The sequence below is a fragment of the Camarhynchus parvulus genome, chromosome 6 (assembly GCF_901933205.1).
Source record: "Camarhynchus parvulus chromosome 6, STF_HiC, whole genome shotgun sequence".
NCBI lineage: Eukaryota > Metazoa > Chordata > Aves > Passeriformes > Thraupidae > Camarhynchus > Camarhynchus parvulus.
Window position 1 is genome coordinate 19805513 of NC_044576.1, and position 14825 is coordinate 19820337.

At 42.7% G+C, this 14825-nt stretch overlaps 1 protein-coding gene across 6 annotated transcripts in view; it reads right to left on the reverse strand.

The window, feature by feature from the left end:
- EXOC6 (exocyst complex component 6) overlaps nucleotides 1-10775 on the reverse strand; it is an 89056-nt gene extending 78281 nt beyond the window's left edge. For 3 of the 6 annotated variants that reach the window (XM_030950680.1, XM_030950679.1, XM_030950681.1), the window contains exon 1: nucleotides 8395-8516. In XM_030950680.1, coding sequence (XP_030806540.1) covers nucleotides 8395-8477 — 83 coding nt within the window. In that variant the 5' untranslated portion in view covers nucleotides 8478-8516. Of the gene's footprint in view, nucleotides 1-8394; nucleotides 8517-10653 lie in introns of those variants that run through there. The other 3 variants (XM_030950678.1, XM_030950684.1, XM_030950682.1) reach the window with 3 other exon arrangements.
- Between the last annotated feature and the right edge of the window lie 4050 nt (nucleotides 10776-14825).

Genomic DNA, 14825 nt, shown 5'->3' on the forward strand with positions numbered 1-14825 from the left:
GTTTGGGTATTTCAAGCATCACCAGAAAATAGCCAGAGAGACTAGCCATAGCTGGATTTTACAACTAGCCACAGCAAGCCCTTCAGAAAGATAAAATCTCATGTGACTACGTGATGCTGATGCAAAGCTAGGACTGTATTTCTGAATGAGTTAGTACTTAATAGTTTACTACAACCCATAAAAATAGTTTCCTATTTGCAAATCCTTTTCTGGCATTATCTTAAAAGCATTATTCAAGACATATTAATCCTCTCCAATTTGAATGAGCTCATTTTAGTAGTATAATACATAAAACGCAACATGACAAAACCTGCAAATACACCAGCACTTACCAGTCAAAACCAGACTTATATTTAACTGAATTATGCTAGGGCTCCTCAGGTAGATATCAATGGTTCAGACACATACCAAGGAAGCTGGAGCATAGGCTATGCTGTTGGCTTTCCAAAAAAATTCACAAGGAAGTAAGCGCCCATGTGACTGGCATTTGTGAAGGATGTGAAATTATGCACTTTCTATGCACATGGCAGGTCCAAAATCTGGGTCACCAGACACTGAATAAAATCAGCTTGACAAACAAGTCCATGAAGAGATGACAGGAATAAGAACTGGCTTTTCTGAATTTAACTGAGGTAAGAATGCACAAGCATAAGCCATTCATATGAAGAGAAGACTGAATTTAAATGAAACAATGACACAAACTGCATAAAACATCTACTAAGTACACTATTCTGATGATGATGTACCAGAGGATTCCCCTAGTTTAAAAGCTTTACTGTATTTTGAAATTTGTTTCCTAAACACTGGGACAATTTCAAGCTCTTTGGTAATGCCTGTGAAATTGGAGAGAGCTGTTTCAGAACAATTCACACAGGTTACTAGCTAGGTTAAAGCTTCACTTGGCAGTCGCCCATTTGGAAAACACTGCAAGAACTGAATCAGAAGCTGATGTGTGAACAGCTAAAAGATCAAGATAACCTGACTTGTAGACACATACTTCATGACAAACTTAATCGGCATTGAACCAAAAGATTTTTTCAAAACAAAAAATGCAGTGCAGATATGATTACCTGCAAACAGCTTCAGGCTTTATAAAAACTTGAAAAGTAATATGTTGAAACTTGCAGCAATGAAAGTGATTCCTTATAAAACACTTTTGCTAGCAATGGCAAATCTGACCAGGCTACAGAAAAATCAGAACTGTAGTTCTGCTGCTGTATGCCAGATTAATCAGTCTACAGCACACACTCTTCATATGCCCTTTTGACTCTATATAATGGACTAGGCAATAAAAAAAAATTGCTCCTTCACAGCAATATACATCACATAGATAGTTGCTTTATCTTACTGTTGTCATTCAATCTAAGTACTTGAAATACCATCAAATCCTACACCAAGTAACACTGCAACTGACACTACAAGCAATCCTCCATTTTTTCAGGATACACTGGTTCACAGTAAGCAGGTCATTCTCCTTACTCCATAACAATCCAGTTACAAAACAGAAATTAGCTATTATAATAAAGATAAACTGATATATAAATATATGCGCTGGTTTGGGCTGGGTAGAGTTAATTTTCTCACAGTGGCTGGTATGGGGCTGTTTTGGACTTGTGCTGCACACAGGGCTGACAATACAGACATGTTGTTGTCATTGCTGAGCAGGGCTCATACAGAGCCAAGGCCTTTTCATGCTGCCACACTGGAGAGCAGGCTGGGGGGCGACACAGCCAGGACAGGTGACCCCAACTGACCAAAGGGCTGCTCCAGAGCAGATGGCATCATGCTCAGTACATAAAGTGGGGGAACAAGGAGGAAGGGAGGAGACATTTGCAGTGATGACATTTTGCCGCAATAACTCCCTGCAGTGCTACAGGCTGGGACAGAATGGCTGGACAGTGCCCAGGCAGAAAGGGACCTACCTGGGGGTTGACAGCCAAGTGAACATGAGCCAGCAGTGTGCTCTGGCAGCCAAGAAGGCCAACAGCATCCTGGCCTGTATCAGGAGCAGTGTGGCCAGCAGAAGCAGGGAGGTCACCCTTCCCCGCTACTCAGCACTGGTGAGGCCGCACCTTGAGTGCTGTGTCCAGTTCTGGCCCCTCAGGTTGGGAAGGACATTGCTCATGTGCATCCAGAGGAGGCAACGAGGCTGGAGAGGGGCTGGGAACACAAACCCTGGGGGTGTTTAGTCTGGAGAAAGTAAGGCTCAGGGGTCATCTTATCACTCTCTACAACTCCCTGAAAGGTGGCTGTTGTCAGGTGGAGATTGGTCTCTTTCTCCAGGCAACAACTGACAGAACCAGAGGACACAGCCTTAAGCTGCACCAGGGGAAGTTTAGGTTAGAGATCAGGAAAAAATTCTTCACTGAAAGAGTGACTGGGCACTGGAATCATCTGTCCAGAGAGGTGGGGGAGTCATTGTCCCTGCATGTGTTTAAAAAAGAGACTGGATGTGGCACTTAGTGCCATGGTTTAGTTAATGAGGAGGTGTTAGGTCATAGGTTGGACTCAATGATCTCAAAGGTCTTTTCCAACCTAGTTCATTCTGGGATTCTGTGTTCCAGAGTTACCACTACTTGCGATGGGGTCCTGCTGTCATGGACACGACTGAACACCTGCCTCCCCATGGGATGCAGTGAATTCAGACCTTGCTTTGCTTGTGGGCAAAGCACACACATTCAGTCCTTTGCTTTTTGCTTTGTTTCCCCTAGTAAACTGGTTTTACCCCAGCCCCAAAGTTTTCCAGCTTCTACCCTTCTGATTCGCTCCCCCATGCTGCAGGTGGGGGAGTGAATGAGCAGCTAGGTGGGCTTGGCTGCTGGCTGGGGTTAAACCACAACAGTATACATGAAAGTACAGTCCTGATCCAAAAGAGACCACAGCTATCACACAAGGAATTTCCAGTTCTTTGGGGCTACTTTGTAACTTCTGTCTGAAAGGGAACCAGGAATGAAATGCATTAACTTGAAAATTAAGACAGGCTTGAAGACAGACCATTAATAAAGATAGGGTCTACTGATTTTCAAACCAATAGCTTACAATTCTGTAAAAGATTACCATACCTTTGAAATCAAAATATATGATCAAACCATTAAAATTCTCATCTAAAGCACTGGCCGAAGATCTCAGAGTATTCTTAGGTCTGCTCTATATTTAAAACAAGACTAAGCTATAGACAAAAATGCTGTTTGCTGGCTCATGCTCCAAAACCAAAATAATGAAAACACTGAAAAATTACTTTAGACAATCCTACCAGACAAGTAAGACCACAGGAGAAAAATGAAGGCAACCACATTTTGTCATTGGATAACCACATCATAAATCCCAACAGACCATAGTCAGAAAAAGTATTTCCCTGCCTGCAATTGTGTTAATGCTGTAGAATCTTCCCACATTTTCAGATTTCATTCATACTGCCTATGTTGCCACTTACTAACTGTGGTGCTGAAGACACAGAATCACATGCCTAAATCATGCCTGCTGGTAACTGTAATGTAAACTTTCAGTAAAACTGAAGTTACATAACATTTAGGCACTTTGCTCATTTTGCTTTGGACAGGCCCCCTCAATGAATACAAGAATATCTCCAAAATACAAATTACAGACCCCAGTCTGGGCAAAGCACCTGCAGTTTCAAAGTGTACCACAACCCAGCAAAAGCAGCAGAATTAGCCTCTCACTCCATATCTCTGACTCTGAATTTTCTTAAGACCTTGATCAGTAAAGGATAAAATTGCTTATTTTTCTAATGATGCCTTACTAAAGTGTAGCTTTCATTTTGGCTTTTCTGCAGCACAAAGACAGAAGCTCAGAATGAACAGCTATCAATTTGTTTTAACACTTCAGCCAAACTCATTTATGATGTTGACCTCCAAACTCTGCTTAACCTAAACGAGAAAAATGCAGCACTATACAGAAATGATTCTGCTTTGCAGTCTCAGCTCAGTGCTGCTTTTACCAGTGCAATGCAGTCCTAGACCAGGGGAAGGTGACTGCAGCATACTGCAGCACCAGACAGAAATGTATCAACTGAACAGTGCCTGTGGCTGTGATTTCTTTAGCCAGAGACAACAGGACAGTGAAATGTCTTCACAGGAGGCTCTCTAAGAACTCTTCAAAGATGTTTCATGGGCAACACAACTTAGAGCAGCCTATAAGAAGCTCAAACATCTACCAGGCAACAGCTTCGTGATGACAGATTTCAGGAAGAGAGAATTGAATTAAAAGCATTTTTACACTGACTTTTGAGGAGCACTTTCCAAGCTGTGATTGTCAGTTAAAGCTACAGAGTACATTCTGCTTATAGATAGATACATCAATAGACACAGCACCTCCTTATCAACTTCACCTTAGCAACAGAATTTCCATTATCAAATCCCCCACAGTTTTTCATATTTAATTTTACTTTTGTATTTTTGTTCAGTCAGTGGATTGTGGGCATGGAGGTACTCCCCTGACAGGCTGTGTATGGGAACCACAGAATACCGCAGACTCAGTGGCGCAAAGCTCACAAGATGAAGTGTTTAGAGAAAGTCTACCATATGCTTATGAAATAGAGTTTAAGAGTTAATTCATCTATGAAAAAAAAAAGCTTTTAAATATTACACACTACTACAGACTCAAAGAAACTCATATCTGTAGTACACAGGGCACTGGCAGAACAACTTCTACTCTCTTCCACTTTGACCTTTTTCAACCAACCATAAACTAACCATCAAATAAAGTCAATTATTTTCTTCTGAAAAGCATCTGTCTTACTAGCTAACACAGCATGTCCAACTGACTATTCAAGAAGTGTTAAAACACAGAGTTCAGTGAGGGCCTTAAGTTTTTTGTCATTAACTTTCTGATTTTTATGTTGTTGTTGAGAGGATTACAGGAATTGCTTTTCTTTCTGTCTTCTTCCATTTCCCTTCTAAAGATTAGAAATGAGATAGCTCTCCCTGAGAGAAGCTCAAAAGTATGTATGCAACATGAATTATACGATATTAACATGTTCTATAAAAAGGTGAGAGTGATGAGCCTTTAACAAGTTTTGTCATTAATCTCATTTTGTTAGTCATTAAAGCCAAAAAGATGCTGATAAAAGCTTCACAGAGTCTGATGAAAAAAAAATAATCCTGGCTTGCTATAGACACAGTCTGCCTATTTAATGAAAGGCATGTTAGCTTAGGTCTCACTTATAATGATTCAGCATGTGTTACTGAATTTAGAGATGCAAGTGAAATAGCACCAAATTTAAATCAATAAATTCATCCAGTTAAAATGTAAAAGTAAAATTAATTTAATCCAATACAACCTCTTCCTCTCTTGAGATACAGAGCAGTCTTTAGGAGCTAACTCTCCTAAACAGTAAATAATCCCAACTGCACTAGCTGTATGCTGATTCCTCCTATAAAGGACCTGCATTTCACATTCCTCTTTATGGGCAGATCTCAGCAGTAGAAAACCACCTGCAGAATCAGTCTGTATGTTGTTCCTTACCAGTAAATTATACGCAAAAACATTATATATCAATAAATGCTATTATTTTTGTATAATACAAACAAGTGCTGCCATTCTTGTAGCAGGGCAGGAAACAGCACCCTGGCAGGAGCAGCTACACCCAAGCAGCAAGGAAAACACTGAAGAAAAACCAGAGCAAAAATGTGTTTCCATGGAATCTACATACAGCCCACAAGAAAAACGTACACTTCCTTTGTGAAGCATGGATGCACTATGAAGACATTAATATCTTGATGTTAACAATTAAGGATAAGTCAGATCTTGCATATCCTACAATCTTCAGCATTTAATATTACCTCATGCTATTTATCCAAACCACTCACCTCAAGTCCCTTCTTTTGTTTGCTATTTAAGTAGGTATGCTGGTACTTTATTTGATGTGGCAATGCTATAAATATTCTCCCAGCATTACAACCCAGAGATTACAAAAATATTCCATTTCACATAATGAAATTAATGTCATCTCAGTCATTACGTGAGACACTGGCTTCAATAGCTTCTGTGACTGGAAATCAATGGATCACTTCATGTTGTAGCCTTATGCAACTGCACGTAGAATTACTCAATTCATTTATTTGATTCACATTGTTTAGCAAGTAAAAACTTAGATCTCATGCAGAAAATAATGCTCTATTTTACATTCATGCTTCTTTCATTGAAATAGATCTTGTAATTTGATGTGGGATTTCAGACTTTTCAGTTTCACACAGCAGTTCACAAATTGTAACAGACAGCTGAGCAGACAGCTCAAGTTTTGATCTTAAATACGGCTGCTCTTAGGGAGTAGAAGCATACTTCTCTGGTGTTTGCTGGACTTCTTTCAAAACACTCAGCCAGGTGTAACCAGTCTTTCACCTAGTTTTTTTTATTTGTAATTGAACACTAGGGTTAAATCAGACCAACATCCACTTTTGCACGAGAAATCCTGAAAGTCAGCAATGTAAAATTCCCTTACTGAAAATCAGTGATAGGACAGAAATGTGCAAAAAATAAGAAATTAAGTTTTAGTATTTATAAAGACACCAGCACATTTTAAATGCTTAATATGGATAAGAGATTCATATGGTCTCTTCCCCATCTACACCTGTGGATGCCTTCTTCTGCTGTGTAGCCTAACACTCTGTCCTTTCTACAGGCTACTCTGATATAAGCTCTATACTGAAGATGGTGATGAAACTGCAATTATATTTAATATTTTGTTGTGGTTTTTTGCAGGCATCAACTTCAACCTGCCTGAGCTTGTTAAGCGATTAACATGGTGAAACTGCCTCCAGGGACAACTTAAGTATGAAAGCATCCCAGCTACTTTCCATCAGCCTAAGCCCACAGACTCCCCCAGGTGAGGCTCCTTGTGATGCTCAGCTTCAGCATCGCCACATTGTATTCCCAACAGCAGCTGTGCTTAAGGAACATGAGAGAAGGTCAGAGTGCAGTTTGTTCCAAGCTGACCTCTAAGACCAGGCTGAGCCAGCAAGCTCAGTGTGATGTCTAGACGAGCACACCACACTCCCCATGGGGGCTCTCAGAGGACTGATTAGCCCCAGCCCCACACAAATGCCCAGACTGCCACCTCCCACACAGCTGTGGAGGATCCACTGTAGACACACGTAGCTAACCTCAAAATCAACTGCTATGGTGTGCAAAATAACCCACTTGGTATCACGTTACAGGAACTTCTCTTCCACCAGTTCTCAGGACTGTGTTCTCACCCATGTAGCCCCCGTTCATCCTTTCCCAGCCCGGTCCACACACTCCAGCAGGCACCATTCCCACTGCAGGAAAAGCCAGCAGCACCATGCTCACTGCTTTGCAGCACACTGCCACACAAACTGCCTTTTCCAGTTTTCTGCACACAGGCTCACTGTATCTTTTCAAAGAGATAACATTCAAATTCACAGCTCTCTCTCCCCCGTCTGGCTAGTGCCTATGCTTTTTTTACTTCTTTCAGACATCTTTAATCGGGGAAGTACCAGCAAAGCTCCATGAAGATCCCCTTTCCCCTGTGTTTCCTCTATAACCCAATTCACTCTCCACAGGCCCTGCCCTTATCTCCCCAGCTCCAAGTGAAAGGTACTTCCACATTCGCCTCTAACAGGAAAGGTTATGCAAAAGCTTTTTTTCAAAATGCAGGCTAAACCATTTGGCAGTACGTGGAATTGGAGGAAAAAGAAAACCAAACTATTGCAGTCATGGTACACCAGAAATGCTTTAAACACTGTCACATTTCCAAGAAAATTGATCAGGGTAGTGGATTTCAGACCGCATCATTAGAGATTGATAGAGGAGCACTGCAACACCCACCCACGATACGGTTTCGGCCCCGTTCTCAGCACAGAACCGGCGGTACCGGCACACCCAAGGAGCTGCCTCGTGCCCAAGTGCAGGCAGCAAAGCCCGGCACTGGCTTACGGCGGGCGCCCCAAGCCCGGCCACCCGCGCCGGGCCCAGGGCCGCCCCGTCCCGAGGCCGCACTCCAGCCCCGCCGGGGCCGTGCCCGGCTGCTTCCCCGGCAGACAATGCCAGGGAGCGGCCAGCCCGGAGCCGGGCCACGGTCGCCGTCTCCGCTCGGTCGCCTTTCCCTGTCAGAGCGGCGGCACGGCTTGACAGCCCCGCTCCCTGCCCGCGCCGCACCGGCCCCTTCCCTGCACCCCGCAGCGCCCGGCACACAGAGCGGCAGCGGGCCCCCACAGATCGGCAGCGGGGGCCGCGCGTCCCCTCCGCACCCGACGCGGCCGCTCCCGCCTGCGGCGCTGCGGGCGGCCCCGCGCCGTCCCTGGGGAGCAGCTGTCAGAAAGCGCGGCCGGGCCGCGCCGCGGCTCCCAGGCCGGCGGGCGGGCAGGGCGTGGGAGCTTCACCCGCTGGCGGCGCCACGGGCCCCGCGCCCCGCACCTCAGGGTGGGTCCCACGCAGGCCGTGTCGGTGCTCTCGATCTCCTGCAGGATCCGATCATGCTCGGGGAGACTCTCCGCCATCTTGGATGGGAGGGACCGGGCGCCCGCGCCGCTGCGGGAAGTGCCGAGGGAGGAGCGGCCGCGGAGTCGGGCGGGGGCCGGCGGGAGCGGCTGGGGAGGGTTCGCCGGTGCGCGCGGGGCGCGGTGCGGCCGGGAGGAGGGAGGGGCTGCGGCCGGTGAGGGGGCGCAGGTTGCGCCGGGCCGCGCCTTTCGGGATCGCACCAGTTCGGCGGTGCTCCGCTGCCCTTGTCAGGGGCAGGGCTAGGCCAGGGAGCCCAGCAAAGCCCCTCCGTCCCCATGGCATCTCCGGGCGCTGGTGTCCGGCAGAGACCGCGGGCAGCGGCGTCTGCCCAGCGCCAGCCGCTGCGACCCGCTCGAGGCACTGTGACCAACAAGGGACGCGCAAAGTGCGGCCCCTGTCCCGGACGGACTGGCTGCCCGCCGCGGTGCGCCGCACTGCACAGACGCCTTGAAGTCTTACAGGGCTCAACACGACCTTTTCCACTGAGCTAGTTCTGGTTGGGTCTTGTGGCTAGTTCATAGTGTGGTCTTGTTTCATTATTATTATTTTTTTTGGGGGGGGGGGGTTGGTTTTTTTGGGTTTTTTTTGTTTGTTTGTTTGTTTTGATTCGAGCGCTCCCGCCCGCGCGGACCGTGCCCGTCCCGGCAGGGAGGGAGGCACCGACCCCTGAGGCGGAGGCTCTGCCGGGTTTCTGCGTTCAGGTTATGTCAGTCTTCATTCCTTCCATTCTTTACGTGATAGAAGCTTGGGGGTCGGGGTACAAATAGAACAAAACCAAGACAAAACAAAAAAGTACATCTTTATATGCAGTGGCTTGCTGTGTTTCACTAGAAACTGACTTAATGTTTCCTAGTGCTTTGTACAGCAAAGCTTCATGTGTCAATGAAGGAGGAATAACCTATTTTCTATGTAAATTTTACACTTTGTGGCCTGTGGCCAGGGATTAACTAATCCTTGGGTTTTGCATACTCAGGAGACAGAATGCACCTGCTTTCTGGGCAAAGTTATCTGCGCACAAGTGGGAAGTTCGTGTAAAGCAATAGGCCAGATATGTAAAACTTCAGGGTGATGTGTAGCTACTTTTTCCAGTAAGGAACTGACAACATTTGACAAATGTGAATGTATCAAGGTCAACAATTGCATTTGGCATCCTTCCAGTTACTATTATCAAGCTCATCATCTCTCCTGCCCTGGCGCAACTACACCTGTACACAAGTTAATAAATGGCACCCAAGACGATGCACATCTTGTCTATGCTTGTGCCTTTATCATATTCAGTGTTGATTCAGATTGTTGATTCACCTACTAAATCAACAAAGACCAGTCTGAATGTAGACAAGTGCTTACAAAGTGCATAATAAAAAAAAAAAAAGGAAAAATCCTACCACTTGTAGTATTTCCTTCAAGAAATCACTCAAATGCAGTAACAATTTTCCCGCATTCCTTTTTTTCCCATCACCAAAATACTGAAGTTATAGATTGACACATTTTTCAGGGTAAATTTAATTTTCTTTTTTTAGCCTGATGGTTACTGCAACCTGACGCCTACAGTCCCGGGCAGGCTATTTTTAAAACTCTTCTACAAATACTGACAATATACCTAGAAAAATTACATTACAATCTTTATATATATTACTTTTTTTAAGAACAAATATGCGGAGGAATTTTTTCAGCTGCACTTTTACTATTGAACAGCTTCCATAAGCTACAAACAAAACAAAAATAATTAAATCTTCAGACGTTTAGAAATATCAACAGTAAAACCTTAAGTAGTTCTGTCTTTGGTGATTAAAACAAAAGTTGCATTTATTAAAAATTTAAGATTAAGAAGCAGTAAATTCTTTTTAAAATGTAGCTGTTGACTTTAAAAACATTGCTACACAAAAGAGAAAATTTCCCCTTGTTTTCATTTTTAAGAGCACTTTCTTTTTCACAAATCTGCACCCAGCCATCAGAAACAGATCGCTTTGTCCAGGTGAAAAGAAAGAGCAGAGTAGGTGACCTGGGTTTGTATTTTTTCACTAAGGGCCAATCACATTGAAATTAAACTTGACTTTCTTGTAGGCTTCAGGGTCAGGAAAACAAAGTTTCTAATATATTTTGCTGACTGAAAGAACAGCTATAGAAGGAACACATCCATCATGAAGAGTATAATACTATTAAAAAGAAGCATACCTTACGGTGGTTCCAAGAGGCAGCTCAAAGGACTGGATCTCAGCAAGGGCATTTTCATATATCTGATCTTTATTTTCTTCTAGACACAATTCTGAGAGATTTGACTTGCTTTTCCTTGCCATAGAGTAGCATAAAACTAATCTAACTTTAGGAGAGGACTTTTATTCTGATTATTTTAGTTGACTAAGTGGCTCTGTAGTCAGCAAAACCAAGCATAAAAAAAAAGATCCTGTGCTAACCTCGTGACTCCTGAGGACTTTGTGTCCAAGAATGGTGCACAGCTGCTCTTTTCCTGTCTGCTGGTATCATTTGCCTCGTATGCACTACCCAGGCCTGCACAGTCTTTTGTATGTGTGTGTCCAATATATATTAGTCTTAACAACAAATTTCCTGCCAAAATAATATTTTTACATCCTTGAAATAAATATTAAACCTGAAATTTAGTAATTTTGAAAACATAACTTTAAAGGAATTTCAGGCACTAGACATCAATGCTTAATTTCTCTGTTAACTTTTATGAGATTAATTTTTTTGTAATTATGTTTTCCTTTTGCTATGTAAAAAGCTTGCACACAAGGAATAGCTGGATTTATGAAAAAAGTTTATGGATCTCCTAAAGCAGATTAGAAAAACAGAGAAGCTTTTATGTTCTCATCATTTTCCTTTTCAGCAGTAGTAGTTGGTACTTCTAATAACAAATTGCAGAAAATGCTCTGTGATAACTGTGGGTTTTATGTGTGCGAGCAACAAAAAAAGTTTTTACTAATTTGTTACCTGCATGGAAAAAAATGGATAACAAATCTTGAGTGCAGTGCTGCTGTCACATCATTTTCATGATGATGGCAAAGAAAACACTTTGCACAACTGCCATTAATTACTTTAATTTCAGGCAGTTATTTCAAACATGAGACTGGAGTTCTAGATCTTTAAGTTTAAACAACTGTTTAGAAGCCTAATTCAATATAATTTGGATAATCAATATATTTGGTTTTTTAAATATTACTAGGGGTTTAATCAAAATTTGGCTCCTAAGCTCAGTACTGCTCCTGACGAAATTGCTTAATCCAGACACTCGTGATGCAGTCAACAGTTAAGTGCAGGAAAACAGAGATTACTCATTTTGGAGCAGGGTGATAAACATTTTATTCATTTCTCTGTGCCCAGTGGGAACACTGAGGAGATGAGTTCACATCAGTAGCAGTGGGAAAGAACACTAAGGCTGCAGTGAGTTAAGACTACAAATTTGCAGTGTGTTTCCTTGAACAAGCTGCTTTAATCACCGGTTTATTTTTGAATCAAAATTAAGCAAATGCTCTGTTAGCATTATTATGCAATACATTTCCTGCTTTCATGTTCTACGTGGAGTTGTGAGTAATTTTTACACTTTTCTCCAGAAATGGGAGCCTGTGATTGACCCATTCAGCCACTGGATGTCACACAAACGCAGATGAAAGGATGGATGTGGAAACTACTAATTTCTAATCTTAACAGTCACTGGATTCAGAATTAATTTAACAATTATGAGGTGACAGTGTACAAGTAAACTGCAAATATTATAACGAGATTAAGCTTATTCGTGTGATAGAACAAAGTACACCCACTGCCACTGTGGAAGAGCAGAGGCGAGGCAGGTAAATCAGAGATGCCTCAGACATCTACACCCAGCCATCACACACTGGCTGGCAATAGAAATAGAATGCAGTGATGAAAGCATGCTGATTTATACAAAATGCTTTTATGAATATATTTATATGATTTTAAATTAGTTCTATTCTTACAGAGGGTTTGGATAAAATTTCTTCTTCCTCCTCTCCCAAAAATTTAAACAGTAGCTTGGTTTAGGAAATCAGCTAACCAAAATAAACAGGACTCTGAATCTGCTGTTCAAATGTTCTCATTGGTATCACAGCTGCCTGGAAATAAATATGTTTAATAACAAAGCAAAATAATGTAAGAAGAAGCAAACAAATACAAAGGTGAATGACCAAGAAATAGGCAGATGTTACAGTCTCCAGTTGTGGCAGATGGGTGTTGAAGTACCTTGGTTCTCTGGACAGGATCAGACCAAATTGCACCAGGCCTGGCTGCTCAGCTCTCCAGAGTGTTTTGTACTCCCACTGAACCTAAGACCATGACATCCAGAGGATGATCCAAGGTACAGTGGTGGATTTGAATCTGACCTCAAATCAGGAGAACATTAAACCTGACAAAAGCCCTTTCTGCTGCAGATGACCCTGCTTCTGCCCTGTGCTGTCTGTCCAGCCTGTGCTCCCCTTCCCCACATCTGCCATCTGTTCCTCCCCACCGTAATTCCAGTGCTGACTAGATGTGCTCAACATCTACATCTTTCAGTCACACAGGAGCTTTTCCTGTTTCCAGCTGAGCTCAGGGCCACTCTCAAAAGGCTTTAGGGAACTGCCTTGTTCAAGGAAATAAAGTATTTTTGTAAAAAGACAAAGGGACAAATTCAGTGTAGGCACTTGACATCCGCTTCTGGCAGAACAGTGTATCTTTGCTTCACAACTATACATAACGTACTTGGAGGCTGCAACTAAATAGTTTGTCACCAAACACAATGCTAAGTAATTTTTTTAATTTATGGTGCTCTCCATGCAGAAAAGGACAGGAGATGTTATCATTTCTGAGATATCGTACTAAGTCCTTGTACTTGTACTTGTTCAGATTTAACCAGGTCAAGAAGTTTGAGGAGGCTTCCTCTAGAAGTCCCCAGCAGAAAATGAGAAGGTATTTTCTGTGCTGGTTAAATTCCCACTATTTCTGTGAAGGAAGTATTTCATTATCTGGACAGACAGAAACCTCAGGCCCTGTAAGATATAGATCTGCTGCCATCTTTCCAATCATCCTGAGATTTTCCTTTGAAAAAATGATCCAAAGCACCTATTTCTTGCTGAAGGTGTAAAAACGGTTCACAGCTCAGAAGAGAGCAAGAGGGGAAATTGAGGCAAATTATCAACAATATTGTGAAACGGGATGCAGAGGCTTATCTAAAGCAAAACCACTTTCACCATATCCTTTCTCCCCTTCCTCCCCTAATTCCTACTCTTCCCCAGCCCTAATGGGATACCAGAGGGCCAAGAACTGTTGGTTTGAATCTTTCCTGCCTGTGTTCATACTTTAAAAATACATTTTACCCACATGACCATTACAAAAATTGTAATGTGCTGTTGAGTAGGGTCCTTACTGGGTATGCAATTCCAGTGTAGATTACTTCCTTTTTTTGCAATTGCCAGTGCACAATTAGCAGCTTTGAGTCTGTTTCATTTTCTTTCCCAGTTGGATTGGAATCCATTTTGAATGAATCATGGAAAAGGGAGAAGGGGGAAAATGTTCACCCTCAAATAGAATTACTATAGATAATTTTCACATGCAATGCCATCCATAACAAATTACTTCATTGGTCATTGCCCAGATATCTCCTCTTTACATCCCTCCACAAGGACAACAATGCCATTAGTCATTTCTCTGGCATCTCCTGCTCTGCTACTGCCTTCTTTCCTGGGCTCATCCCCAAACTGGACCCTTGCAAACCAGCTCATTCTCCCTAGAAACTGAACTGACTTCTCCCATTCCTCTTGTGCCTGTTTTTCTGATGGCCAGACCCATTTCTGGCTCTCAGATGAAGCATGGTAGCAACACCCTATCAAATGATTCTTGGGAAAAACAGGCAGATGAGGAGATGATGAAATTACCACTGCCATTTTTTGCTCTTTGCCTAATATACAGCCAGTACATTAGGTATCAGCAGGGAGAATACCTTTTTTTTTTTTCATTTCAGAGCATTTAAGTGAATTATGTTTTCTCAATAGTAGTCAAAATCATAAATATATTGGGGGTTTTTTTTTGTTTTAATTACACTAGATTTAAGAATTGGACAGTGTATATAACAATCTTCACCAAAATACTGAATGAACAGTGTTCACATCTGGGGGTTCACATGGGGTTTTTTTATGGTAAAATGTCAGAACAGCACACATCTCTCCTGTTAGGAGGGCAGTGCATCATTAACTGCTTTTGGCATTTCACTGACATCTTACAAGTGCATAAAAATATCTGGAGAGATCCTCAGCTGGTGCTGATGTTATCTTTGTAAGAGTCAAAAAAGATATCGAAACTATTGGTTGAACAGAGGCACTTCAGTCTGACTGCAGTGG